This window comes from Ursus americanus, chromosome 24 (genome assembly GCF_024610735.1).
Source record: "Ursus americanus isolate L20-20 chromosome 24, mUrsAme1.1.p, whole genome shotgun sequence".
NCBI lineage: Eukaryota > Metazoa > Chordata > Mammalia > Carnivora > Ursidae > Ursus > Ursus americanus.
This window is the reverse complement of record NC_142150.1, coordinates 8757122-8782762: the sequence shown is the minus strand read 5'-3', so window position 1 is coordinate 8782762 and position 25641 is coordinate 8757122. Positions and strand designations below refer to the sequence as shown.

The 25641-nt window shown below is 48.3% G+C and overlaps 1 protein-coding gene across 3 annotated transcripts in view; it reads right to left on the bottom strand.

The window, feature by feature from the left end:
• The window catches only part of NAV2 (neuron navigator 2), a 382986-nt gene that overhangs the window by 272283 nt on the left and 85062 nt on the right, over positions 1 to 25641 (bottom strand). Inside the window, exon 1 of one of the 3 annotated variants that reach the window (XM_087855344.1) lies at positions 7079 to 7300. The exons of the other annotated variants lie outside the window; for them this stretch is intronic. Coding sequence (XP_087711470.1) covers positions 7079 to 7234 — 156 coding nt within the window. The 5' untranslated portion in view covers positions 7235 to 7300. Of the gene's footprint in view, positions 1 to 7078; positions 7301 to 25641 lie in introns of those variants that run through there. 3 annotated transcript variants of the gene reach the window in all.

Here is a 25641-nt window from a genome sequence, read left to right as displayed (position 1 = left end):
CTCTGTCTTTTTCCTCCCCATCTGCTCTTCCCCTGCCCCTCGTGCTCTCCCTAAAATAAATAAAATCTTAAGTAATTGAAAAAGACACAAATGCAAAGATATTCTACGCTCATGGATTGGAAAGATACTGTTAAAATGTCGATACTACCCAAAGCAGTAGACACATTCAATGCAATTGCTATCAAAATCCAAATGACATTTTTCACAGAACTAGAACAATGCTAAAATTTGTATGGAACCACACAAGACCCTGAATAGCCAAAGCAATCTTGAGAAAGAACAAAGCTGGAGGCATCACACAGTCTGATTTCAGACTACATCACAAAGCTCGACTAATCAAAACAGTATGGTATCGGCATAAAAACAGACATTTGACAACCACATGCAAAAGGATGAAACTGGGCCACTGTCACACCAGACACAAAAAGTACCTCAAAATGGATTAAAGATTTGAACGTAAGACCTGAAACCATAAAAGTCCTAGAAGAAAACAAGGAGGTAAGCGCCTTGCCGTAGGAGGTTGAATTGGACACCAAAAGCAAAGGCAACAAAAGCAAAAATAAATGCAGACTCATAGATACAGAGAACAGAATTGGTGGTTGCCAGAGGTGAGGGGAAAGGGGGTAAACAGGTGAAGGAGGATCAAGAAATATAAGCTTCCACTTAAATAAGTCATGAGATGTAAAGTACATCGTGAGGAATACAGTCAATAATAGTGTATTAACTTTATATGGTGTCAGATCGTTAGACTTAACTGCGGTGATCATTTTGCAGTGCACACAAACACTGAATCACTATGTTGTCCACCTGAAACTAATATTGTATGTGCATTACCCCTCAGTAAAAAAATAAACAAGTGGACTACATTAAACTAAAAGGCTTCTGCGCAGAGAAAACCATCAACAAAAAGGTAACTTACTGAATGGGAGGAAATTTTTGTTTACAAATCATATATCTCATAAGGGGCTAATATCCAAAATCTATTAAGAACTCATAAAACTCAATAACAACAATAAAAAAATGAATCTGATTAAGTACCAGGCAGAAGATCTGAACGGACGTTTTTTCCAAAGACGACATGCAGATAGCCAGCAGGTACTTGAAAAGATGCTTATCATCATTAACCAACAGGGGACTGCAAATCAAAACCACAATGAGAGTTCACCTCACACCTGTTAGAACAGCTTTTATCAAAACACAAGAAATAACAAGTTCTGGTGAGGATGTGGAGAAAAGGGAACACTTGTGCACTGTTGGTGGGAATGTAAATTGGTGCAGCCAATTTACTGGGAAAACAGCATGGAAGTTCCTCAAAAAATTAAAAATAGAAATACCCTATGATCCAGCAATTCCACATCTGGGTTTTTATTGGAACAAAACAAAAACACTAACTTGAAATGATATAGGCACCCCCATGTTCACTTCAGCATTATTTACAATAGTCAAGATACTAAGTGTCCATCAAAGGATAAATGGATAAAGAAATGGGGATACACACGTAGGAGTATTATTCAGCAACAAAAAAGAATGGAATTTTGCCATTTATTATAACATGGATGGACCTCGAGGGCATTATGCTAAGTCAAGTAAGTCAGACAGAGAAAGACAAATACCAGATCATCTCTCTCTTATATGTGTAATCTTAAACAAGCTCACAGAAAGAATTGATTGGTGTTTGCCAGAGATTTTGGGGCGGGGGAGGGGAGGAATGGGTGACCTAGTTTTGTTTGGTTTAAATAAATCAAAGAAGAAAATACTAGACAAAGACTGGGTTTTCATCTTTGGGCAGTTTTTCAGTTGTCCAACTTCGCATTACCAAATTGACCTGAAAGTATTCAAAATATTCTCTGAAAGGATTAATATGATCTCCAGGATTAGATATGCCTAGTCTCTCTCCCGCGTTCTTTTATGGGCTGATCCTGAATCCCCAAAGACCACTTTATCCACAATTACAATTACAGAATCGGTGATTAAAAAAACGCTGTGGTGATCTGATACAATCCTAAATTTATAGTGGAAACGAGGCCAATTGAAATTAAATAATTCTTATATTATCCCCAACCCTAAATATATGGCACGGTATGTTCCTAAAAATAAATAGGTAGGCAAACCATTCATGAGGCCATAACGTATTTTTAAAAAATGCATGAAGCAAAAATGTAGCTCTTGTATATCTTTAGGCTTAACTTAGAAAGCCGAACCGTCTGAAAAGCATTTACAATTGTTTAATTAAAATTCCTTTTCCAGTTTTCCTAAGATTTAATTGACGTACCACAACCTGCATATACTTGAAGTATGCAACTGGATGAGTTCCAACCGATATACACCCATGAAACCATTGCTACAATCAAGGTAACAAACATTTCTCCCAACCCCAAGAACTTCCTTGCAGCCCTTTATAATCTATCCCCCCCTCTACCGCCGTTGCAAAGCTAACACTGACCTGCTTTATGTCATTACAGATTCATTTGGGCTTTCTAGAACTATTGTATAGGTTTTTGAAAAATTATATAAAACAATTACATTTCCTAAAAGTGGTACTACTCAGAACTCATCACTTCCTATTTTATGATATTTTGCTATTGTTTAAGCGGTTGCCTTACTTACATCTATTAGACCTGTAGGAAGGAAACAGGGTATAATGGCGTACTATAGCACATCTCTTCCCAACTCTATTCAGAGTGGACGTGTTGGTAGATTAAAGCCGGCCTTGGTAGAAGAGTCACCCCAGAAATCACCAAGTGCTACGCAGCAGGATTTTTTCCCATGGAAAATCAGTTGTTAACGCCACTGGGCATACACAGGTGAGACTGGGGGAAAATGCTGTTACTTATTGCCACCCTCACCTTCCCCCAAGGAAGTTTCTCTGTTATGCAGAATAATGAGCGGAGGATGCAAACCCAGGGGAGTGGCGACTGAGCCGAAATGCTTTGCCTGAGAAAAAGTGAATTCGAGGAAAGGAAGAGGAGATTTGGAGCCCAGGAGACTGGGCAGTAGAGACGCTGTGCGTGGGAGGAGGAAGACGCCGAGGAGGCAAAAATCAGGAGGCATTTCAAGCTGTTCACAGTCAAAAAACTCCCTCTGAATCTTCAATAAAATCTATACTTTACGGTGCTTTCTAGGGCAAGTGGAATCGTTCCGAGGAAGGCCAAGAGGTGCCAAGTCCTGCCTCCTAGGGGGTGAAGGGACAGGAAAGAGTGAGCCACAGCCAAGGTTAGGTTACTCCCGGGAAAGAGTGAGGAGGTTTAACCACAGGGCCAAGTGGGTAAGCGGTGAGGTCATGGTGTCCCTTTGCAGCACCTCACGGGGAATTTGTCATGGGGCACCTGCTCAAGGAATACTGGCTGAAAGGCTCTCTGGGCTGCTTCGTCCCTCCTCCCGCACAGGCCTCCTGGGTTTCGGTGAAGGTCTCCCTAACATTTATGGTGCACAGCTGCCTAGCTCCGCCTGCGCCCCCCCACCCTCTCCACCCCCCCACCCCCCCCTGCCGCTGAAGGTGTCCCAACTGGCCCTGCTCACAGTGGTCTCCCTGCTCCCCCTTCCCAGACGTCGGGGCTGACTGGGTCTCAGCCTGACCCAGATGCTCAAAACTCGCCTGACTCTCCTTTCACTCCATGAGGCTTGCGAGGTCCCAGGCAAGCAGCTTTGCCAGGGACGCCTGGTGAGAGTCAAGGTTCCCAGCGCACATTTACATCTCCACTGGAATCCTCAATGCTTTTAAGGCCAGAGATTGAGGTTCAAGTTAATATAATCACTCTGGCAAACTTGAGAGAGAGAGAGTGCCTTTTTTTTTTTTTTTAAGAGTAAAAAGGTTTGTTGCTTTCATTTCGATTTCTTAGGGCCAATCCCGGGCCACTGCAGGTGAGTGGCTATTTAATCTGTAGCTTGCTTATTAAAATTCACAACACCCAATACAAACCATGTGCGTGCTTGTTGATTATTTAAGGATGCTCCCTTGCCCAGGAGGCCTGAGTAGTGGGTGATAGTTTAAGGATTAACCCTGGGTCAGGTTTCTTGAGAAGATTACAGAGCAGCCTGATTTATCTGGGAGAAGCCATCCAGGGAGGACCCCAAGCATGGGGTACGGGCAGTCCCCCTTTCCTGCAGGAGGGGCTGATTGAAGGCAGAGCAAAAGCAAGGTGGTGGGGTCCTCTTTTAGTTTCACCTAGAAAAAGAGGGAGGTGGAAGACCTTAGGTAGGGGTCCTGGGAAGTAAATGGAGCAGGTCTTGTCATCCGCCCCCTCACTCCTGCCACCAAGCAGGTTTATGGTTGGCACACTGAGGGCAACTTCCAGGAACGTCTCTGTATTTTGTGACAAGGAGAAAATGTTGTACACTGGTTGCAAGCGTGAAGTCAGGTCAAATTCTTGTTGAAAACAAGACAATGGACTCAAAATGGAGTCACTTATGCTAAGACCCATATCACCAGACTGTGACTTAATTTACAGTTTTGCCTCTCCCAGAAAAGGCATCTCCAACCAGCCAGTCAGGAATCCCCTGATCAGCACTCGTTAGGTAATCTGCCCAATAAACTTCCTTGATCCCACTCCCTCTACCTATAACAGTCTTTCATTTTGTAAAGCTCCTGTGGGACCCTTTCCATCTGCTAGACTGGACACAGTCCGATTCTAATCAACTTTTTCTTCAAATAGGCTCTAAAGATGTTTAATAGGCCTCAGTTGATCTTTTAACACCCTGGCTTCACCTCTTAACGTAGACAGATCCAGGTAAGTCACTTCTGCTCAAGCTCAGTTTCTTCATCTGTAAAATGGAGATCATCACAGTACCTAGCATAAACTTAGACTAGGGATCAAAGGAGGGGGAAAATGAAGCATCTGTGAGAACACACAGGTACTCAACCAAGAGTAAAGAAGGCCCAGGTACTCAAGTCGCCGGGCCCAGGGGAGCCTTAGAAGGTCTGACATCATCACAGATGGTCACAGCTACATCCCACCGGGCAGAGTGCTGGCCAAGACACAGCAGGGCCATTTGTGGGAAAGATACACAGGCTTTAAAATATCTAGAGGGCCGGCAGTTCCCAGCAGTGGCTGGCATTGCCCTGCCCTGGGAAATGCTGCCCTGCTCCTTCCTTTCTCAGCAACTGCATGGCCAAGAGACTTGGCCACCATAGGAATGGCCGTTATGCCTCGGGCCCTTCTCCGAGCCCAGATGTCAGAGCACTCAGGCCTGGGGCATGTCAGGTTTCTTGTGTTTTGTATTTTTATAATAGGCCTTTACTAACAAGACTACCAGATACCAAGTTGGCACCCAGGAAAGAAGGGGTGTCTGCCCTGCCCCGGGGGACAACCTGGCCCAGAGCACAAAGACACTATTTATTCTATAAAGTCCTGGGAGAAAGCCTCAATTGACTCATCTCAAGATGAATAAAGGCCCCCGGCCTCCCATCTGCTGTGCTTACAAATGGGAAAGCTCTTTCACAGACATCATCTCATCTGAGTCACACCACATTCTTCCCATTTTACAGATGGGAACAGGGGGAGCTCAGCTGGACAAAAGTTAGCATCAGCACTGCAGCCCAGGTACTCAAACTCAGTCCAGCCATCTCGGGGGTCGCACGGCAGTGATGAAAACCAGACCGGGTCACTGGATGGCCAGGACAGGGAGGAAGTTCTAGCAGAAAATGAAGAGTCTTCTCTTTCAGAGAAAATAGAAATTGGAGGTCGGTGTCTATCCAGGTTCAGCAGGAGACGGAAATCCCCGTGCAGTCTGTGAGATGTGTTCATCAAAGCTCGGAACACATACCGTAGCTTCCTCCTACTGAAATGTCTATTTTTAACATCCTACCTCAAAAGGAATCTCTTCCACAGGGCAGGGAGTCTAGATCCTGGAGCGAAAAAATAATAATAACCCAAAGACGTCCCCATTAATCGCGCTTCGCCTGGTAGTGTTAGACATCTGAAGCAAAAGACACACCAGTGTCCAGTATCCCAGCAGCCTTCCACCTTTAATGGGCCAACACGCCGGAGGAAGGAGGCAATAAGAGGATGAAAATATTCAGAGAGCTCAGTCGAATGGTTCACCTGGAAAATGGCCTCAGAACTGCGTCAAAGGTAGCTTTTTGCAGTGAGTTTTCCTGCGTCATTTACGCTATTCATACAGCGTGCATACTCCTGCAGGTAAGGGCAATGCTGGATATCTGCTCCCCTTAAGCACATGTTTTGGGGGCTTAAACATTTTACAATGAACCACTCCAAAGTCAGTTAGACACAGCACTCATTAAGCAAAGAGGAGAAGTACACTCCGCCCTGGAAAACAAACCCTTCCTAAACCTTGTAACATGAATGGTGCCAAGGACGTTGTGGGGGAGGGGAGGGAAGATACACTACCTTGTTTTTTACAAACTAAGCGACCACATCACGGTGACCATTCTGATTGTCAAACCAGAGCGTCACTCCACCAGCATCAGGACTGCCATTAGCCCCAGTGTTACAAGGACCCCAGGGCTGAAGGTGAAGGAGGCATAAAGGAAAAGAAATTTCGCCTTTTGGCTCTGTGTGGCAAGCTCTCACACTGATGCCCCACAGTGAGGGGCAAGCCACAGAGGCAGCTACTGGCTAGTTTGAAAGATCCCATGAGGGGGGGCCCGGCCAGGGGTGGGAGAGGTCAGCAGCGCCCTTCCTGGGCCTCACGGGATGAGAAGTGGCTTCAAGTAGCCCCGGAACAAATCCTTTCTACAGTAAAGCCCTCTAGAATACGCCCCCTTATATCTCTGCAAACCCTTCACAGAGGTCAATCTTTCTCCCCACTTGCACCTGCTGAGGCCCACAGTTGACAAAACACACCACACCTGTTGGCTTATGCAATTGTATTTTTTAAGGTCATCAACAACTTCCAGACAAATCCTCTCTACCTGCTCTAAAAATACACCACTGGGCCCTCACGGGCTGGCGGGGAGCTCAGCAAAGCATTCGACAATTGAAAGGCCCCCGCAGAGCCCTTGTGGTCCCGCCCGGCAGAGAAAACAACCTGGAGCCATCTATGTCTATACCAGCCTGATTCAAACAAATGTCATCGGCCCTCCCCAGAGACCTAGCCAGCACCCATCAAGGTTGCTTACCAGTTTGTAATGGTCGCAGGAGTCCCGACTCTGGCCCCGGGCCGGAACCCACAAGTTGATGCTTATAGGCATGGTTCGACCCACGGCCGCGCAGTCTGGGGCAGCCAGCAGGCTGCACCCTCTCCGGGTGTCTAGTTCAAAGCACTGTGGAGGCATGTGAAGCCTCGAAGGTTAATTTTAGCTGAAGTCACGCTCCCGCTGTGGTCAGATTTTCTTACCCAGGCCACCTCGTGAATAGCGGCAGCTTAGGTTACCCCTCTGGCCCTCAGCCCTGACTGCAGAGCAGCAATTCTTCCCCGTCCATCTCCCCCACCACATTCCCCTCGCCCTCCAAAATAACCTGCCTCTCGTGCTTACATTGTCATGACACGCTCAAGGGAAATAAATCACCGCTCCTTTGGCTGGCCGGGGCACACAAGCCTGGGGGATCGCTCCCCGCTCGCCCGCACTTGGCAGAGGCCGAGCAGGGCAGCTGGAGGCCACGGGGCTGCGCAAACGTCCCTTCAGCCAGCCGGTGGCCGCGGGGGCCACACAGGAGCAGAAGCCCGATGTGCTTTCATCTTCTCAAGTGGGGTTCTGACCACCTCTGTCTGTGCCTGGTGCCTCCACGTGTCTCATCGGTTGCCTGACACTCCCTCTCAGAGTGAGGAACAACAGTGCCCGTCCCGTCCTCCCCTTTCTCTGAAAGGCTGATGAAGGACAGGAATCTGCCTGTTTCCACCCAAAAGTCTCACTCCTGCAAAGCAGGAGGGTGTGAGCCTTCATTCGGCCTTGCCGAGGTTTTGAAAAGGCTATCTGGTCGCCCGCATGGCTGTGGGTTCCAGATCTCAGTACGTGGACGACGGCAGATACAGGAAGAAGGTCGCTAGAAGCAGCTCATTTCAGGCCTCGTGTCCTGCCACACTCGGTGATCACGAAGGGCAACTTAGCCGACTGGTCTGTACAAGGGCTGGTTGCCTGCCTGAGGGAATTCTGGTCTGCTCTTGAGATGGCCTTTTTCCATGTGGACAGGACGGTGGAAAGGCTATGGAACAATTAAACCCAAAGCGGACCCCTGTGACCTCCCAAGAAATCCCACAGCCTCTAACCTTGCAAGCAAAACGCTAGCGTGCGGTGTTTGAAATAGGCGTTACCACCTCACCCAGAAACTGCTCTTGTAGGATGCCGTGGAAGGCCTTTGCCCCACCTGAGGTCTACCTGTTTCACTCCCGTGGCATCCTTGGCCTCTCCTTCGTAACACTCCCTATGCTTGTGAAGATTTCATTCATTCAAGTGTCTACTGAGCATGGATTCTGTAGCAGGTACTATTCTAGACTCGGACGACTGAACAGTAAATAAGAGACGGCTCTCGTGTGGCTTTGATACTGGATGAGGGGTGGGAGAGAGAGACAAAACGGCAAGAAACTAACAAGCAAGCTAATACCCGAGAATGCTAAACACCACGAAGAAAATGCAATAGAGAGAGTGGCAAGGGGCGGAGGGATACTGTGGGAGGGCAATCAAGACTGGCCTCTCTAAGGAGATGACATTCGAATAGAGATCTAACTGGTAAGAAGAGGACAACCTTGCAAAGACGAAGGGCGGTGGTTCTCCCAGAGCCGTATCCGCGTCACATGGGAACCTGTTAGAATACAGACTCTCAGGACTCACTCCAGATCTCCTGAATCCAAAATGCTGAGGGTGGGCCCCAGCAGTCAGGTCTGAACAAACTCCCTGGGTGATTCTCACACAGACTACAGTTTGGGACCCACTGGTCTAAGGGAAGAACATTCCAGGTGCAGGACTCTATAAACAGTAAGGATCTATTGTTTTGCTCACCTCTAGAAGCCTCAGCCACTAGCCCAGAGCCTACCACATGGCAGGAATCCAATATATAATTCTGACCGCTTGCCAGCTCCTAGAACCCAGAGAAAAATCACAGAAAGACATACATTGCAAAAATACTATATTCAGGGGCACCTGGGTGGCATGGTCGGTTAAGCGTGTGACTCTTGGTTTTGGCTCAGGTCGTGATCTCAGTGTCATGAGATCAGTGTTGTGAGATCGAGCCCTGCGTCGGGCTCCGCACCCAGTGTGGAGTCTGCTGGAGATTCCTTCTCCCTCTCCCTCTGCCTTTCCTGCTCCTGCTCTCTTTCTCTCTAAAATAAATTTAAAAATCTTTTAAAAAATGTTGTGTTCATAAAACTTCAGCGAGAGCACCCACAAAGGAAGCGAAGAAGGTCATTTTGAATGCAGGTGGCCAGTGGGAAGCTTTCTGTAGTGCCTGGAACTGCCAGCCGCTGAGACTGACTTTTCCCAATCTAATAAAACTTGGCATCACAAAGTTGGCAATTAGATTTCCTGTAAAAGGCTAAATGCGGTGGCCTTCTGGTTCCTGATTCTGAAACTCAGTAAGAAAGGCATTAGTGTGTGGCAGCTGGGATAATCATTTAATTGATCTTTTCCACCCATAGAAGCCTCCCTCCCTGCTCCAACCCACTGAATTGTAAATCAATGTCACCTTCATTGTCAGCATGAAAAGGGAGGAAAAAACACAGCTCTCCCCAAACCAAATTGGAGTAAATTTCCTAATGGGGCCTTGGTGAGAGTCTAAATGGGTGCTGCCATTTCTCCCCCTCTGGCCTCCTCCTGGGCCACACACACAGCTCCATCAGGCCCGGTGGCGGCTCCAATGACATGCAAAGCAGGAAACAAGGGGCTTCCTAGGGTAGGATCGCCATAACAGAAAGGGCTTGGATTCTGTGGTCAGCCAGACCAGATTCCAATCCCCAAACTGACAATATTTCAGAAGCATGTAGAAAGGTGTTGGGAATGTAGGAAGGGGCCTATAAATCATATTTATTGTCCTTTTCCTCATTATCGCTGTGTATCATTTCATTCACTGATCTAGCAAATACTTACAGGGCCTATGCACTATGCACCCTTACTGGGGGATATAGAGCAATGAGCCTAACAGACGTGGGGCTTACTGTCTGGAGGGAGTGACAGACATGAATCACAGAATGTCAAATAAAGACAGAAAAAGATGACAGAGGACAATTGTGACAAATGCTATAAAGATGCGTCCATGGCACCGTGAGCCAATAGTGGGATTATTCAACCTCTCTAGCTTATTAAAATACAGATGCCCAGGCCCCAAGTGAGCATCTGCATCAACCCGGGACATGGGTCCTGGCACAGGTGTGTTTAACAAGCTTCACAGAGGTTTCTCACTGTTGGAGTTGGGGTTACAGGCAAACGGGGGCGGGGGGGGGGAGCCGGAATGATCCATGTGGTAATTGATCAGAGCTGGAAACACTGTATAAATTATAAGCTATGTTTATAAACTCAATGATAATACAGTTTATCAGTATAAACTATACACTGATCTCTTAGTATATAAGTACAAACTCGTGTTTAGTTTCTCTTGAAGTAATATTTATAGGCATGTGTATTACATGGATTAGTACACACACATTTATTTCCTTGTTCTGCCAACTGAAAAGGTCTAAAAACAATGACACCCTAGTAGCAACCAGCACACTCAGTGCCCATACCCTGGTTTCTAATACCATTACCCAATGTAAGGAACCAGGGATCCTCAGGGAAACTGCTGATTCTCAGACTGAGACAGGAAATATTCAAGACAGGTGTGGAGCAGTTACAGTGCCAGAGAGCAAGGATGTGTGCCCACACCAAGACACACTGATGCGAGTGTGTCAAAGAAACACAGGAACTAACAGCAAGAGCTCCCAGTGGCCAAAGCAAGAACAATGTGAGCAACAAAGTAGTATTGGATTGCAACCCGAAGTACCAAACAAATATCCAGGAGTCCATACTGGTATAAGTTAAGTGAATCAGTCAATAAATGGGGAGAATTAAAAAAATCCCCCATGCAAAAAGAATTCCAAATCATGTATGTAGATATTTTGTTCTTAGGGAAGTGGAGTGTGAACGGCCACTCCTTCAGTGTGGGCTGCACAGAGAACAGTATGGAAAGGGAAACTTTATAGGAGTGAAACCTGACAAGCTCTAGGTCAGCCAGATGGTCCGGATGAGCCTCAGCAGGGGTAAGTCATGAGGATGGCATGTGCCCCTGATAGGGTACAATGAAAATGGTACTCAGCTTCTGTGGTTCTTCCCTCCAAAACCCACAGTCCCGGTCTACTCGTGAGAAAAGCACGAGACAAATCTCAGTGGGGGAGGGGGAGCACTCTACAAAATACCTGACCCGTACTCAGCAAAACTGTCAAGGGCATCAAAACAAGGGATGTTTGGGAAACTGCCACAGCCAAGAGGAACCTACGGACATAGGACACCCGAACCTAACATGGCATCCTGGGTGGGATCCTGGAACAAAGTTCCTTAGATTAAAAAAAAAAAAAAAAAAAAAAAAAAAGCTAAGGAAATCTGAGTAAAGCATACACATTATGATAATTTTTAAGTATTGGTTCATTAATTGTGGCAAATTTGTTAACAGGAGGAGAAACTGGATGTGGAGAGAATGGGAGCTCTCTGGACGATCTGCACACCTTCTCGGACAATTTACATCTATGGCAAAATTACAAGTCTCCTTGCAAAGACAAAACACGAAGCTCCACAACTCATGACAGGACGCAGCCAGGTGTGAATACTGAACTCTTAAATACCACCACCCCCCCCCCCCCCGGGTAGGAAGGGCATTGGGCCATTTCAAGGGCGGGATGCCTTGCCTGAAGTTCGATTTGTGGTCACAAAACGTCAGAAACCGCATTCACTTGTATACACACACACACAGCACACATGGATATATGCATAAGTTTATACTCTAGTGACCCCGTCCCAGAAGCTCTTCCAGCATGGGTGAAGCTCCTGGAATGCTCATTAGTAACTGCGAAGGATCAAAGGGCTAAACAAAAGAGAAGCCATTCAAAACTCCAGGTTTGGCTTTGATCCTTTCAAAAGAGCCATGAAAAGAACGATGTGTGCCGGAAGAATAAGTGTGGGGACTCTCCCAGACAACAACCCAGAGCCCCATCTCCAAAGATCCTATTTGTTCTTAAAGATTTTGCATTTGATTCTTCCTCACCTTGAAGAGAAGGAGTCAAAATGCCTGAGGCTCCCCCAAATTAACTAGCTCAAAAGTGATGGGAGACACCAGAATTAATAAGAAAAGTTAGAAAACACCAGATTCCAAGAGCTTTAGTAGAGAACAAATGTCTCCAAAATGAGTTTAATACTCGATGGCCCACGGTCTGAAGATTTTTCAGGAACATTTTTAAAATCCCCCATGTGCTTGGAAACGTAAGCCAGCTTTTACCAGCAATAGGTGGCAGCATTTCTGTTCTCTTGGCCACATTCTATATAATTTACTATATTAATAGACAATTAGAATACAAGGGTTTTTCAAGATCCTACCACCTCTTTTGTTTTCCATTAAAGGATAAACTTTCTCTACAAATTGCTTTTACCAGAGACAAAATCACATCTTTTCAGAAAAAAAAAAAGAAAAAAAGAAAGTGACAAATTAATTTCCCCAAACATAATAAAACTAATTTCATCATGTTGTCCCGGCCATCTGCTTCATAGATACAAATCGAACTGCATTTTCTACTGCCCGATAACTTGCTTAATTCAGTTAGCTCTTGTGACCCTGCTTTTGTGAACAGTTCTGCGCGAGACCTTCCCCTGATGACTTCTACACCAGGACCGACTGAGCCACAAGCGTTTCTCCGTGGAGGAGCGGCGATGCAGCCCCTTTCCAGCTGGCTGTCCTTCCATGAATGAAGTTTTAAAGAAGCCAGCTATGATGGCCAGAGCTTTAGCTGAACTGGGTGGGGTAATGGGTACCATGGAGCACCTCCTGGTCTCTGACTGGTCCCATTGTCCTCCTGAGAAATCAGAGGTCCACCGAGGTTAAAACACTTGCGTAAGTTTTCAGAACCAACCCTGTCTGACCCAGCAGTCTAAGCCCTTGGCCCCTATTCAGGTAACTCAGCGCGACAGAGTGAGCTGTTTCTAAGCCTGGGGCTTCAACAGAAGCACCAAGTTAAGTGTGAGACGAATGTGCAAAACACAGGATTTCAAGGGAATATCAGAAAGCCAGTTTCAAGACGTTTCCTGCTCTATCATATGGAGGATATAAAAAAAGAGGAAAGTGTGGTGAGAGGACTTTTTGAGAAGAGGGTGTCGTTGCAGAACTTTGTGCTGTAAGCACGTCCTCTATGCGCCTGCTCCAACCTGGTGCTTTAACGGGGTCATGGGGGGTCTTGAGATGAACAGTCCTGCCATGGTGCAGGATGCTATGGTCTGAGATCTGCCTCCCGCCCTGAGGATCTTGAGGGAGAGAGAGGGCATGGCTGATGGTTCCGTGGTGGAGCCAGAGACCATTACAGGCTGGGACTGGTCTGTAACCCTCCCTGTTGGGGCAAGAAGATGGAATGTCTCCTTGGAGAGACTGCATACTGGGGTTCATCTCAGGTCCTAGAAAGGGGCCCTTCAAGTGCCCCACAAAAGAAAACCACAGCTTTCAACAGAGCAGGGAACCAGATTAGGAAGGTACCATCCCAGTAGGCCTCATTCTCCGTGCACAGCTCCCTGGGAGTAGAGGGGGAAGGCCAACTATTTTCACCCTCCCCCTGCAGGGTCCTGATCAGAATTCAAGTTTGGAGCTTTGATTAGTATTACAGGCAAGGATATTCTAATTCCTCATTTGAGACTATCTTTGCAAATTACTGTGACCACAGGGCTTTTTATGAATGAGCAGAAAAGCCATGGGCTGGGAGAGCCTTAGTCCCACGGAAAGGGGCTTTGTCCATAATCCACACACCACACTTGCCCCAACTGTTGGTTACATGAGTAGTCTCAATTCTCGATGCCTGTCAGAATCCCCTGGGGAGCTTTTAAAAAACACAGATGTCTAGGCCCCACCTTTGAAGAGTGATTTAGTAGGTTTGAATGACCCATACATCTGCCTTTTTTTTTTCCTTTTCACAGTTTTCTAGAGAATTCTGATGCCCAGGCAGGGTTGAGAATGATCAGATCATGCCCTACATATAGATAATATGGGTAATTATCTCTGGAGGGAGGAAGGGGGTGCATTTCATTAACACTTAAGTTACTTTTTTTTTTTTTTTAAGATTTTATTTATTTATTTGGCAGAGAGAGAGACAGCCAGCGAGAGAGGGAACACAAGCAGGGGGAGTGGGAGACGAAGAAGCAGGCTCCCAGCGGAGGAGCCTGATGTGGGGCTCGATCCCAGACTCCGGGATCAGGCCCGAGCCGAAGGCAGACGCTTAACAACTGAGCCACCCAGGCGCCCCTACTTCTTAATGTTTAGATAATCGATATTATATGGTGAATGGGGCAACACGGTCACTAAATAGATGTCACCAAGGAGGGCCTCGGCATTGCTCTTTCTGGTCTGGCCAAGTCTTAGCATAAGCAATATGAGAATATTAAAAATCAATTCCCCACCTCCTCTCCAGAAAGGAATGTTCATTTTATAGACTGGAGAACGGAGATTCACAGACGCTATTTGCCTCAGGTCCGGCACAGACCAAGAAACAAGGCTGACATTCAGCCCAGGCTTCTGCTTCCCAAGAGCAGGTTCTCAACCACGGCACCTTCGTCCTTCCAAGAACTGTCATGAACGTAGAGATCGAGACACTTTCTCCCCTGGACCCACCCCTGGACCCACCTGATCCACAGTTTAAGTTCAAGAAGGGGCAGGTACTTGAGAAAAAGGGAATTTGACGGCAGCACAGGTGACTCAACTTCAACGTCAAGGCCACTAGGAAATTGGCATCACGTACCATGGGCTATCCCTTTGATGGAGAAACAGAATTCAGGAAGGGAATATTTTCCAATGAGAAGTATGCTGGAGAATTCAGCCACCTACAAAATGCATTAGATTATAAAGCCCGAAGGGATCTTGCCTGACATTTTAGGGCCCTGTTTCTTCTCCTAGGAGGGTGTGGGAAAGCAGCCGTGTGAAGATGGCACACTGTGACCACAGAGGCAAATTCAGCATGAATGAGCTTTTGAAAAAATTGCACGTGCAATCAGCTCCTGAGCTCTGAGTAAGAGAGACATCAAGGGACAAAATAAATAAATAAAACACTCTGTAGTGATATTGCAGGTGCAGAAATCAGACACGCATGGTTTCGTGGAAATTACCCGGGCTTTGATTTCAGGCAGGAGTCGGTTTGAATTCCGGCTCTGTCACTTACCAACTGACCTGGTGACTCTGGGTAAGCCATTTAGCCTTTGGAAAATCCCCACAGCCAGAACACAGGAGTCCCTCAAGATTTCGTTGCTCATCTTTTTTAAGAACCTAGACCAACCCGGTTACATATTTCAAATAAATGGAAAGAGACAGCCCGATAAGGAAAGGCGGCTTCCCTGCACATGAAAATTTAATGTCAGTGACAGTTCAGGTTTGGCCCTAGTCAATAGGAAGCATAAATAGCTGTCACCTAATGGCCAGGTCCTCTCGAAAATGGGTTATTATCTGAGCCCATCTCCCAGGGGACAGCTGCAAATGCCATCAATAGTGGCACTAAACAACGGCCTTATTTATAGCCAAGGAACAGAGTCCTAAGACAGAAGAGGTCATGGAGGCTGAACCCCCTTCTCCAAACTCCCATTTTCCTAGATGGCTGAGAGGTGAGGCGGGAGAACAGGTCTTACAGGATTGTCTGAAGATAGTGGGAAGACTGTCGATAAAAGTGAGGCAAACTGAAAAGGAGAGGTTTGAAAAGAAAGGAGCCACAAAAGGAGGAGATGTACGTGGCGCTCCCTCTGCCTGGTGCTGAGGACTCAGCCACCTCCCATCAGAGACTGCCCCACCTGTCAGCTAATACCCAACCTTTGATAAGTAGAAGACGTCTCAAAATCTCTCAGCATGCATCCGGGGTCAAGTGAGGGCCACCCAGGTCCCTTGGCCACATCTGCCACGAAAGCATTTACTGATGCCCCAGAATCAAGTCCCAAATCGTTGAGTTGACTTCCAAGAGCTGCTGCTTCCGTGTATGTCCCTGACTGCCCACTCCCCCCCTTCACCTAGGCCCACGGAGACCCCTGGTGGTTGCTCCTAGGGAACCACTCTTTCCAGCCTCAGGCTTCACTCCTACAGTGAGAATGAATGCAGTCTCCACAAATGGGGACCCTGTGTATTTCTCAAAGAGCAGTTGGCTCAAACGCTACTCTTGCCCCATCCTCAACTTTCCCTTGAGCTTTTCATCCATATACTTAAGTGTCTTGATTCCTATTTTCCATTTTAAGGTCTCTGAGGCAGGGTCTGTGATCATTACCCCCACATCCCCTTGCAGTTCAGTGCCAAGTGCCAAGAAGCGTCTGCTGGAGAGACGGATGGCTGGAAAGAAGGACAGAAAGAAGAATGGATGGAAGTGATGGATTACGAAGAAACCAGCAGGGAACACATTGTCCACGATGTCGCTGTCATCCAGGACAGCCAGCAAATGGAATGTCCCGGTTATCACGATATTCTGATGAAGACGGTGCTCCTCCCACAACACCATTCACAGATTTGACCACTGATGACTCTATCAAGACTGGAATAAAATCTACCTTGCATTTCAAATGGAAGAGACAAAACTGCCTTTAGTTGACGAATCACAAAGCTCTTGGATATCTCGCAAGACTCAAGGTGAGGGATTGCTGTCGAGCTGTGCGGTGTGTGTGAGGGGTGGTCTGCAGAGTTGGTGAAAGCATAACTGAAAATACAGAATTTTTCTATATTCACCAGTGGAGCCTTATAAAGCTCATATGAACACTATATACTTTTAACTAGATGACACTACAAGTCAGCAGAGGCACGGGGACACACACACACACACACACCGCCCCCCAAACTGCAGGAGGTCAACTCTTCCCACTCTGCCCCAATGAGCAGACCTGAATTCTGAAAGTCAGAAGTCGCTAGACACACCAGCCAGAGGTCACATTCTAACATCGCTCTCCTGTCTCCTCCTTCATCCCAGTCCTCCCCTGCCTTCAAGCTCTCCTCACACTGGGCCAAATGTCCCTAGACACAGCCCAGGATCACTTCCCAAAGCCACCAGCCACCGATGGGCCGAGGTGGAGGAAACACACATCCAACAAGTCAGGCCGCTATTATTTTTAACTTGACTCCTTTGTGCTCATGGGTAGAACCGGTTCTGTGGCCCACGGCTTCTCTGTCACGGAAGCAGGGAGAAGAGCAAGGGGCTTCCCTGGCTGGGACAGTCTCCTCCACCCCTGGGGAGCCGCCAAGGATTCCCAGCAGTTCCCTCCCACGGGCACGGTCCTGTGTCACAGCACTCTGCTTTCGCTCAGTTGCAGGCAATATCTCAATTAATGTTCCCGTCTTCTAAGGCAGGAATTGCTACCCCATTGTACAGAGGAGAAAACTGACATTCTGGAGGGGTAAGTGACTCCCCTCAGCTGCACAGGGTTTGAAACCTCGCCCCCCCATCCTCATGATGAAGCTACACTCCCACTACTTCAGCAGATAACTGGAGAGGCTGTAGCGTTCCATGCTGCCACACGCTCTTGTCCTCGGCCCCTGTCCCCCACTGAGTAGCTGTGTCAGTTTCTGCAGCTTGAGAGGGACATGGAAGGTGAGCTTGAACTCACCGGAGGAAACATCCCCCTGCTTGATTCCTAAAGCAAGGCTGACACACTCGGTGTGATCAGACGCTCCATCCGAGCTAAACAGATGCACTGGTGGTGATTCCCTTGTACGGTTTTGATATATGGAACCAGGCACGATATGCCCACCTGGGAGTTTTTTGGTGCCAAGAATGAACAGAAGGGAATGTATTGCAGAAATATTAACCTTGGCAGTCTCCCGCCACAGTAAACCGCTGGTTGAGCTTTAATGAAATCTTGCACAAGAGCAGAAACATCTGTATCGCTGGTAAAAATAAACCCCAGCCTGGGAGACATGACCTTCTTTGCACAAGGACGTGACAGAGCTGGAGAGGAATGGAAAGGAAGCCTTTCTCTGTGACTGAAATGACTGTTTATGACAAACAGAGAGGATGGGACTCCTCACCTCTACCTGCGTCCTCTCGTGAGGCTCACGGGTTCTGGCTGGTGAGGACGTATTCTAAACTGGTGCAACTCAGGCTTTCCTAGTGGGCTTATTTGTGCGGGAGAGCAAACGTCCCGCAAACTGCCTGTCCCCACTGGCTCTCTCTTGTCCCCACAAAACCATTATCCAGGATGAATAAACACCAACATACTACTTTGAGCCTGGCCAGCACAATGAGGTCTCATTGCTTTAAGTATCCTGAATGAAGCATTCAGCCAAGCCAAAATTAAGAGCGTGGACATTGTCTCATATAAAAGATGTCACAAGGAGAAGCCAGTTCTCAGACCGCAGGTGGCCAGGGGGAGGCCTCAGCCATCACAGAGTAAACATCGCTATGTACGTAGGGAGTGCGGCATCTTCTGCTAAGTGGCTTTTCGTATGAAACAAATAGCACAGGGTCTCCTGACACCCAGACTCAAGAGAGTCCCCTTGCCCAACCTCCCTCCTCTCCGATGCACAAAGTTTCCCCAGAACCCCAGGACGAAGACCCCCTCTCCCCTAAGAAAGCCATCCAACACTACCTTAAAAAGCTCTTCCTTCCACTAAGTTGAAATTCAGTCTTGATCTGGTGCAGAGAACCCCAGAGATTACTCCTTCCAGCCTTCAGGCATCATGTCTCCTCCACAACTCTTTACATAATAAAAGTGTTTCGCTTTCCTGTAACTACTCTTCACAGAACAAAGCTTTGGTTCTCTGGGTCCCTGGCTGCTCTTCTCCAAGCAGTGTGATGATGAGTAATGAGGACAACGGTGATGATTAAAATAAAAGCAATGATATTAGGTCTTCTTCATTAAGCACGTACTATACAGTATATGCTCTACTATGCATTTTCTAGGCACTTCTAATCAAATCCTCACAGCAACCCTGGGAGTTCAGGACTATCGTTCTGTTCATGCTACACTTTGGAAAAATCGAAGATTACGTATGACATAACTTGCCCGAGGTCACAGAGCTAGGAAGTGATGGTGCTGGCGTTTGAACTGAGACTCACTGCAGAGACTGCCCTGCAGACTAGGGGCCTAGTCCAGCTCAGCCACATCCTGCTGAAATGGCCCCCGGCATGGTGAGCCCACTTCACCGTACATGGGGCTACCGAGGTCCATGTGCCTGACACCATACTTGCTCTGGTGGAACCCCGAAGTGCCTTTCTCCAGCTGGGAAGACACAGATCTCGAACAACCATGCTGGCACTCTTTGCCCGGAAAGAAGAAAGCATGAAAGAGGGTCCAGCAAACGGAAGTGGGAGGCAGCAGAGACAAACTGTCTATCGTTGAATAGTCTGGAGAGATGCTGGGCCGGGAGAAGACCCAGCAAAGGGAGAGGTGTCGGTGCGTGCAGAAAGACTCATCCCTGTGGCGGAGAGGGCTGGCAAAGGAAGCTGCTTTACAGGAGAGCCAGTGGGAGTGGGGGGGAGAGGGGCTGCTCTGCCTTACCACGGGGCTGACTGTGTGCCCACCAGTTTTCACTCCCCACGCTGGGACAGGACCCCGCTGTTGCCAAACTGGTTGGACTAAGTCACAGACAGTAAAAATGACCTGTCTGGCTGCCATATCCCTGATCAAAGCAGACTCATTTCAAAGGCGAACTGTCAGCAACTAGGGAGATCGTAATCAGACAAGGAAAAATAAATGATAAGGTTACCTCAGGGGTTAAAAACAACAACAACAAAAAACTCCCTGAAAAAATAAAGTTCTCTTTTGTGCTTCTGAAATTCTCAGTCCTCATAACTCCACGAGGAAACACAGACACTAATTAAGGAACATGTTTGGGTCCTGGGTGACACCCTAATGCTCACTTGGCCTCATTCATGCTTTGTCTAAGGCGGGGAAATTTTATGAAGCTGTGAGCTTGAAGAGTTACCCAACATAGTGATCGGACTGTGATCCCAGGTGTGCGGAGATCCCAACTTTTGTCCCTCACACCCTCTTGGGTTCATCACGATGCAGTGAAAGCACAAAATGTTCCAAAGGACACACACACACACACACACACACACACACACACACACACACAGACAGACATCTGTTCTATCTTTTCATGCTCTTGAGAAAAAACAAGGAATCTCCAAGCCACCAAGCTAGAATCACACTAAGCTTACACCTCAGGAGAGTTGGCGTCAGAACATCTAGGGCCTGGATTTTCAGAGTAAAACGATTTGGTCAGGAAAGGACTTGACAGGAGAGGTCCTGGGATCTCTCTGTAGAAATGGGGAGAAGAGGGATGCCTAGGTGGCTCAGTTGGTTAAGCCTCTGCCTTCCGCTCAGGTCATGATCCCAGGACTCTGGGATCCAGTCCTGCATCAGGCTCCCTGCTCAGTGGGGAGACTGCTTCTCCCTCTGCCTGTAGCTCCCCTGCTTGTGCTCTCTCTCTAATAAATAAATAAAATCTCTAAAAAAAAATAAAAAAAAAAAAAGAGATGGGAAGAATTACTTTACTTGTGTTACAATGGGGAAAATGGAAATTTTCCTTTCTTCTCAAGCCCTGGGGACTTGCTACCACCTATAAACCCTACAGATGGGCCTAGCAGGGGGCAGCTTTGCCTAGAAACCAACAGGGGTCCTCTTTTCCCCTTTGTGAAGCTGTGGGCACCCCCCAAGTGCTGGAACATCCAGAGGACACACACAAGCCAGGCTTGTGGGCCCAGTGCCACTCTCTGCGCAGAACTGCCAGCAAGGACAGCGCTCTGGATTCTGCCGGGGGCGGGGGGTGGGGGGGGGCCTTCAGTCTAGCTGGGGGGAGGACGGAGGTGCAGCAGGGGTGATGGTGGGGGGGAGCACTGTAAAACCATCGCTAACGTCACATCTGCATTAATCAAACAAAGTGTGTCAATTTAGTAAAAGATGAGAGGCTCCCTTGGGCTCCGGGAAGCTGCCAAGATAGGCTCTTTTATCCAAGTTTGAGGCCCTGGGCTGAAACCCAGGGGCAGGCAGTTAAAACAATTTCTCCATCAAATTACTCTCCTGAAAAGGAGCGTGTTCCAGCCTCCCCTTGACTGCTGAAAGTCACATGGGTCCACACAAAGTAGAGGCTCTCGGGGCTCTGGTGCCCTCGCCAATACATGTGGAATAAGGTAAGGAGAAGACAAAGGACCCATACGCCTGCTCTCTTCTTGCTACTGGTGCTGCTGCAGCATCTGGGACTCTGTTCCCTTCACAGTTTGCAGCAGCTCTGTCGGGGAAACAAGCGACGCTGGACTGTCCTGGCAGAGGCAGGCGACAGACTTTCCGAAGCTCCGGGGATTCCCTTGGCCGCCTGTGCCGCACACCAGCACGGCAGATGGCCCGACCAGCTGCAGCCCAGCACCGGAGGTGACCAGTCTTGGCAGACACCAGACCCACTGTAGAGGGCCGCCGACTCCAAAGCGCACCCTGTCTGCCCACACTGAGACCCATGGGGCAGTTCACTCCGTTCACCTGGGCTGGCTGCTTTGTAGCAGACTTTTGGTGACAGGGACACAACGATCTGAGCATTTACAGAACTGACTCAGTGCAGATCTATAATCAGGAATGCCCTCTCTAGTCTTCCTCACCTTTCGAGATCCTATAAAGATGTCCTTTACTGGCAGGTTCCCCCCCACCCCCGCCCAGGGGGCGTAGGATCCCTGGGATCTTTGAAAGTGTTTAACAGTACAGTCTCTCAGAGTTCCCAAGGCATCAGAACACTTTCCCCAGGAAGAGGACAAGGACTAGCACCTCTGCCACGGAGTGGGCCAGGAATCATTGCTAAAGTGGATTCCTGCCACTCTCCTGCGAAAACCTTCACTAGCATCCCATTACCCTCAAGATGAAATTCCCAACTACTCGTGAGCCCTCGGCAAAGTCTTTCAGGACCCAACCCATGCTCACCTCTCCGCCTTAACCGCCGCCCCGCCTCACTCCCTGAGTGCAGCGGAGGAGATGGGTGCTGAGGGGTTGGGAGCATGCCAGCCAGGGCAGTCCCGGTGTTTCAGATGTACAGCTTTGGGGAACCCACGGATTAATGGGAGGTCGTCAGGTGCACTGGAAAAGTTACAGGCTTTGAAGTCTGTCAAACCCAGACTTCAACATCCTTTCCACCTTCCACTTGGTCACCTCAGGCAAGTTACTTAATATCGCCGAACCTCAGTTTTTCTCTCTGTACAACGGGTCATGTGAAGGGAGCGGAGAGATAGCGTGGCACCCACCACAGTGCTTGGCACAGCGCAAGTTCGGATCCCAAAGCCCCAGCACAGGCTTCCAAGGCAGAGTCACCCTAACGTGGTGCTTGGTCTGCAGTCAGACACAAGTGCCGTCTCCCACTCTACAGTCTCCCTCCCGCCACGCCCCGTGCGCTCTCCAGCCATCCCCACACGCGCGCAAACCGGCCTCTCCCCACGTCCCTTTCAAGCCATTTTCCCACAGCAGAGGAGACTGGCAGTGATGACTGCAAACCAGATTTATGAAAACCCATAACTAGAAGATTAAAATTCCAAATGTCATCTGGATAAGACGGGCCAGATGCTTGGAGAATTGCAAAAGCCTCCAGCTCTTTGCCCTGGCAGAGAAGTGGGACTTGTCAAGGAGCTCATGTCAGAGGGTTTCACTCAGTTGAGAAGGGAGTGCACATTGTCTATGACAGAAAAAAAAGAGCCACATTTTAAGTGGCCTGAGTGGGTACGCTGCACCTGCTGGACGAACTCGAACACCCTCAGCCGGCGTTTGGTGTGGGCTCTTATTCACTGGGAGGTAACGATGTTCCAGGCTTGGCTCACCAGCCCTGCTCCTGGGTGGGTTTGGAATGCGTATCCGTCTACCCTGAGGCCTGTGCCAGGGGCCAGAAGGGGGAATCGGACCAGGACCACTGGGAGAGAAAAGCCCTAGAGGCTACATCATTAGGACCCAGTTCAGACCAACTGGCTTCAGCTGGTCAGAACCACCTCCCACAGGTCCCAGAAAGCTGAAAGGAAGGTGAAAATTGTTTCCAGAACTCCTACCATATGCGCGCTCACACATGGCTTCACCAAGTCCTGACAACAGCCTGAGGAGGGTCAGCGCCGTCATCCCTCCTCTGTACGGGAGGAGACTGGTACTCGGAGAAGCTAAGCAAGTCGCCCGAGTTCTAGAAGCTCCAAACACAAAGTGGCAGAGGAGGAATTCGAGCCAGGTATTTTTTTTTAAAGATATATTAATTTGAGAGAGAGCAAGCATGTGCACACACAAGTGGGAAGGGCAGAGGGAGAGGAAGAGAGAATCTCCGGCAGACTCCATGCTGAGCCGGGAGCTCACGTAGGGCTCAATCTCGCCACCTGGAGATCATGACCCTGACTGGAGCCAAGAGTCGGACACTCAACTGACAGCACCGCCCAGGCGACCCTGGTATCTCTGATTAGAAACATCATCCCTTGTGGAGAAAGGGGATCCCTCCTACATTGTTGGTGGGAATGCAAGTTGGTACAGCCACTCTGTAAAACAGTGTGGAGGTCCCTTAAAAAGTTAAAAATTGAGCTACCCTATGATCCAGCCATTGCACTACTGGGTGTTTACCCCAAAGATACAGACGTAGTGAAGAGAAGGGCCATATGCACCCCAATGTTCATAGCAGCATTGTCCACAATAGCTAAATCGTGGAAGGAGCCAAGATGCCCTTCAACAGATGACTGGATTAAGAAGTTGTGGTCCATATATACAATGGAATATTACTCAGCTATCAGAAAGAATGATTACCCAACATTTGCAGCAACATGGACAGCACTGGAGGAGATAATGCTAAGTGAAATAAGTCAAGCAGAGAAAGACAACTATCATATGATTTCTCTCATCTATGGAACATAAGAACTAGGAAGATCGGTAGGGGAAGAAGGGGATAAAGAAAGGGGGGTAATCAGAAGGGGGAATGAAACATGAGAGACTATGGACTATGAGAAACGAACAGAGGGCCTCAGAGGGGAGGGGGTGGGGGAATGGGATAGACCAGTGATGGGTTGTAAGGAGGGCACGTATTGCATGGTGCACTGGGTATTATACGCAACTAATGAATCATTGAGCTTTACATCGGAAACCAGGGATGTACTGTATGGTGACTAACATAATAAAAAATCATAAAAAAAAAAAATGTCATCCCTTGTCCTAGAATTGGCTTCTTTCCACCAGAACTGCCACAGCTCACTGTCCTTTCCCACAGACGTTGGCCCGCTCCCACTGACCCTCATGACCGGGGCAGCTCAGGTAGTAAGATAAACCATCAACGTCATTGTCAAAACATTAAAAAAAACAGCACCAAAAAGAAAGCGAGAGAATGATTTCTGTCGGAAAGTTGACCCTTGGCCATAGTCTAAGATTAAAACTATCAGTGATTAAAGGAAATGTTTTTTAAAAGGCGTCTGCTTCACTGACCAAACTGTAAGCCTAAAATCACCTGGGATTCAGGAACCGTTAGGCAAAGAGCTCACCCGCTTGGAACACCAAGGAGGAAAAAGGGCAAGAACCTGCTGGAACATCTCATCTACTGCTCTCTTCCCTAGCTGCTCTCTTCCCCTGGCCTTTTCCTGAGTCACTCAGGCCTACATTCTCCAGCTACAACCGTCTACACACCTCCATCATGTCACTCCCCTGCTGTCAAACCTCCAGGGATGCCTCTCATCCTCTGAGATCAGGTCCAGAATCCTTAGCCTGGTATTCATGGTTCGGTCTTGCCCGCACCCTCCCTGCCCTCCACAGAGAGGCAGTGTGGCTTTGTGATGGGCGCACTGGCCTTAGTGTCAGGCTGACCTGGGCTTAGCATCGACACTCTGCTGCCTACCAGCCGTGGGACCTTGGGTGCATTACTAAGGCTCTCTGATGCGAAAATGGGAAGGTATCACTTTCGGAGGGAGAACTGAGATGTTGTACATAAAATGTGTTCAGTATAACGCATGGAACCTAGTGAGTGTTCAAGAAAAAGGAGATTTTTATAGCCTTCATGCCAGAAGACAGGTTGGTAGCATTGTACTGCTCCATCTCTGAGGGCCTGTGACCAAGAGCCTCGCTACCTGTCCCCGGACCAGAATTCTGCAAGGTCCAGATCAAGCTAATATGGTTCTCTCCTTCCTGAGACCTCACTAGTCACTGCTTGTACCACGTCTGAGAGTCGCACACTTACTCCAGCTAGTTGTCTGCCGTATCTCCTCATGGGTTACCTTGTCTATTGGCACACAGTACTCATGCCTCCCCCTCCTACACTCTCCTCCACCTCCATGTTGCAGGCTGGATGCACGTCCCAGACTCCCTTGCAGCTGGGCTTCTGGGTGTGATTTAGGTCTGAGAGGCAGGAGCGAGGCAGAGGAGGGCTCTCAAGCACACTGCAACAGACGGGAGTGACAGTGGATGCCAGACCCCAGGTTCCAGCGTGTGCTCATCAGCTTCATGAGAGTGAGAGGTGGGTGGGCAGGGGCAGCTGCGCAGGACAGTGTCGCGTCACCAGGCCTTCTAGATCTCAGCTCTGGTGGTGTGGCCTCAAAACCAAGAGTAAAACTGCATCCTCTTAACTTCTGTCCTTCCAGCAATTTCGTATG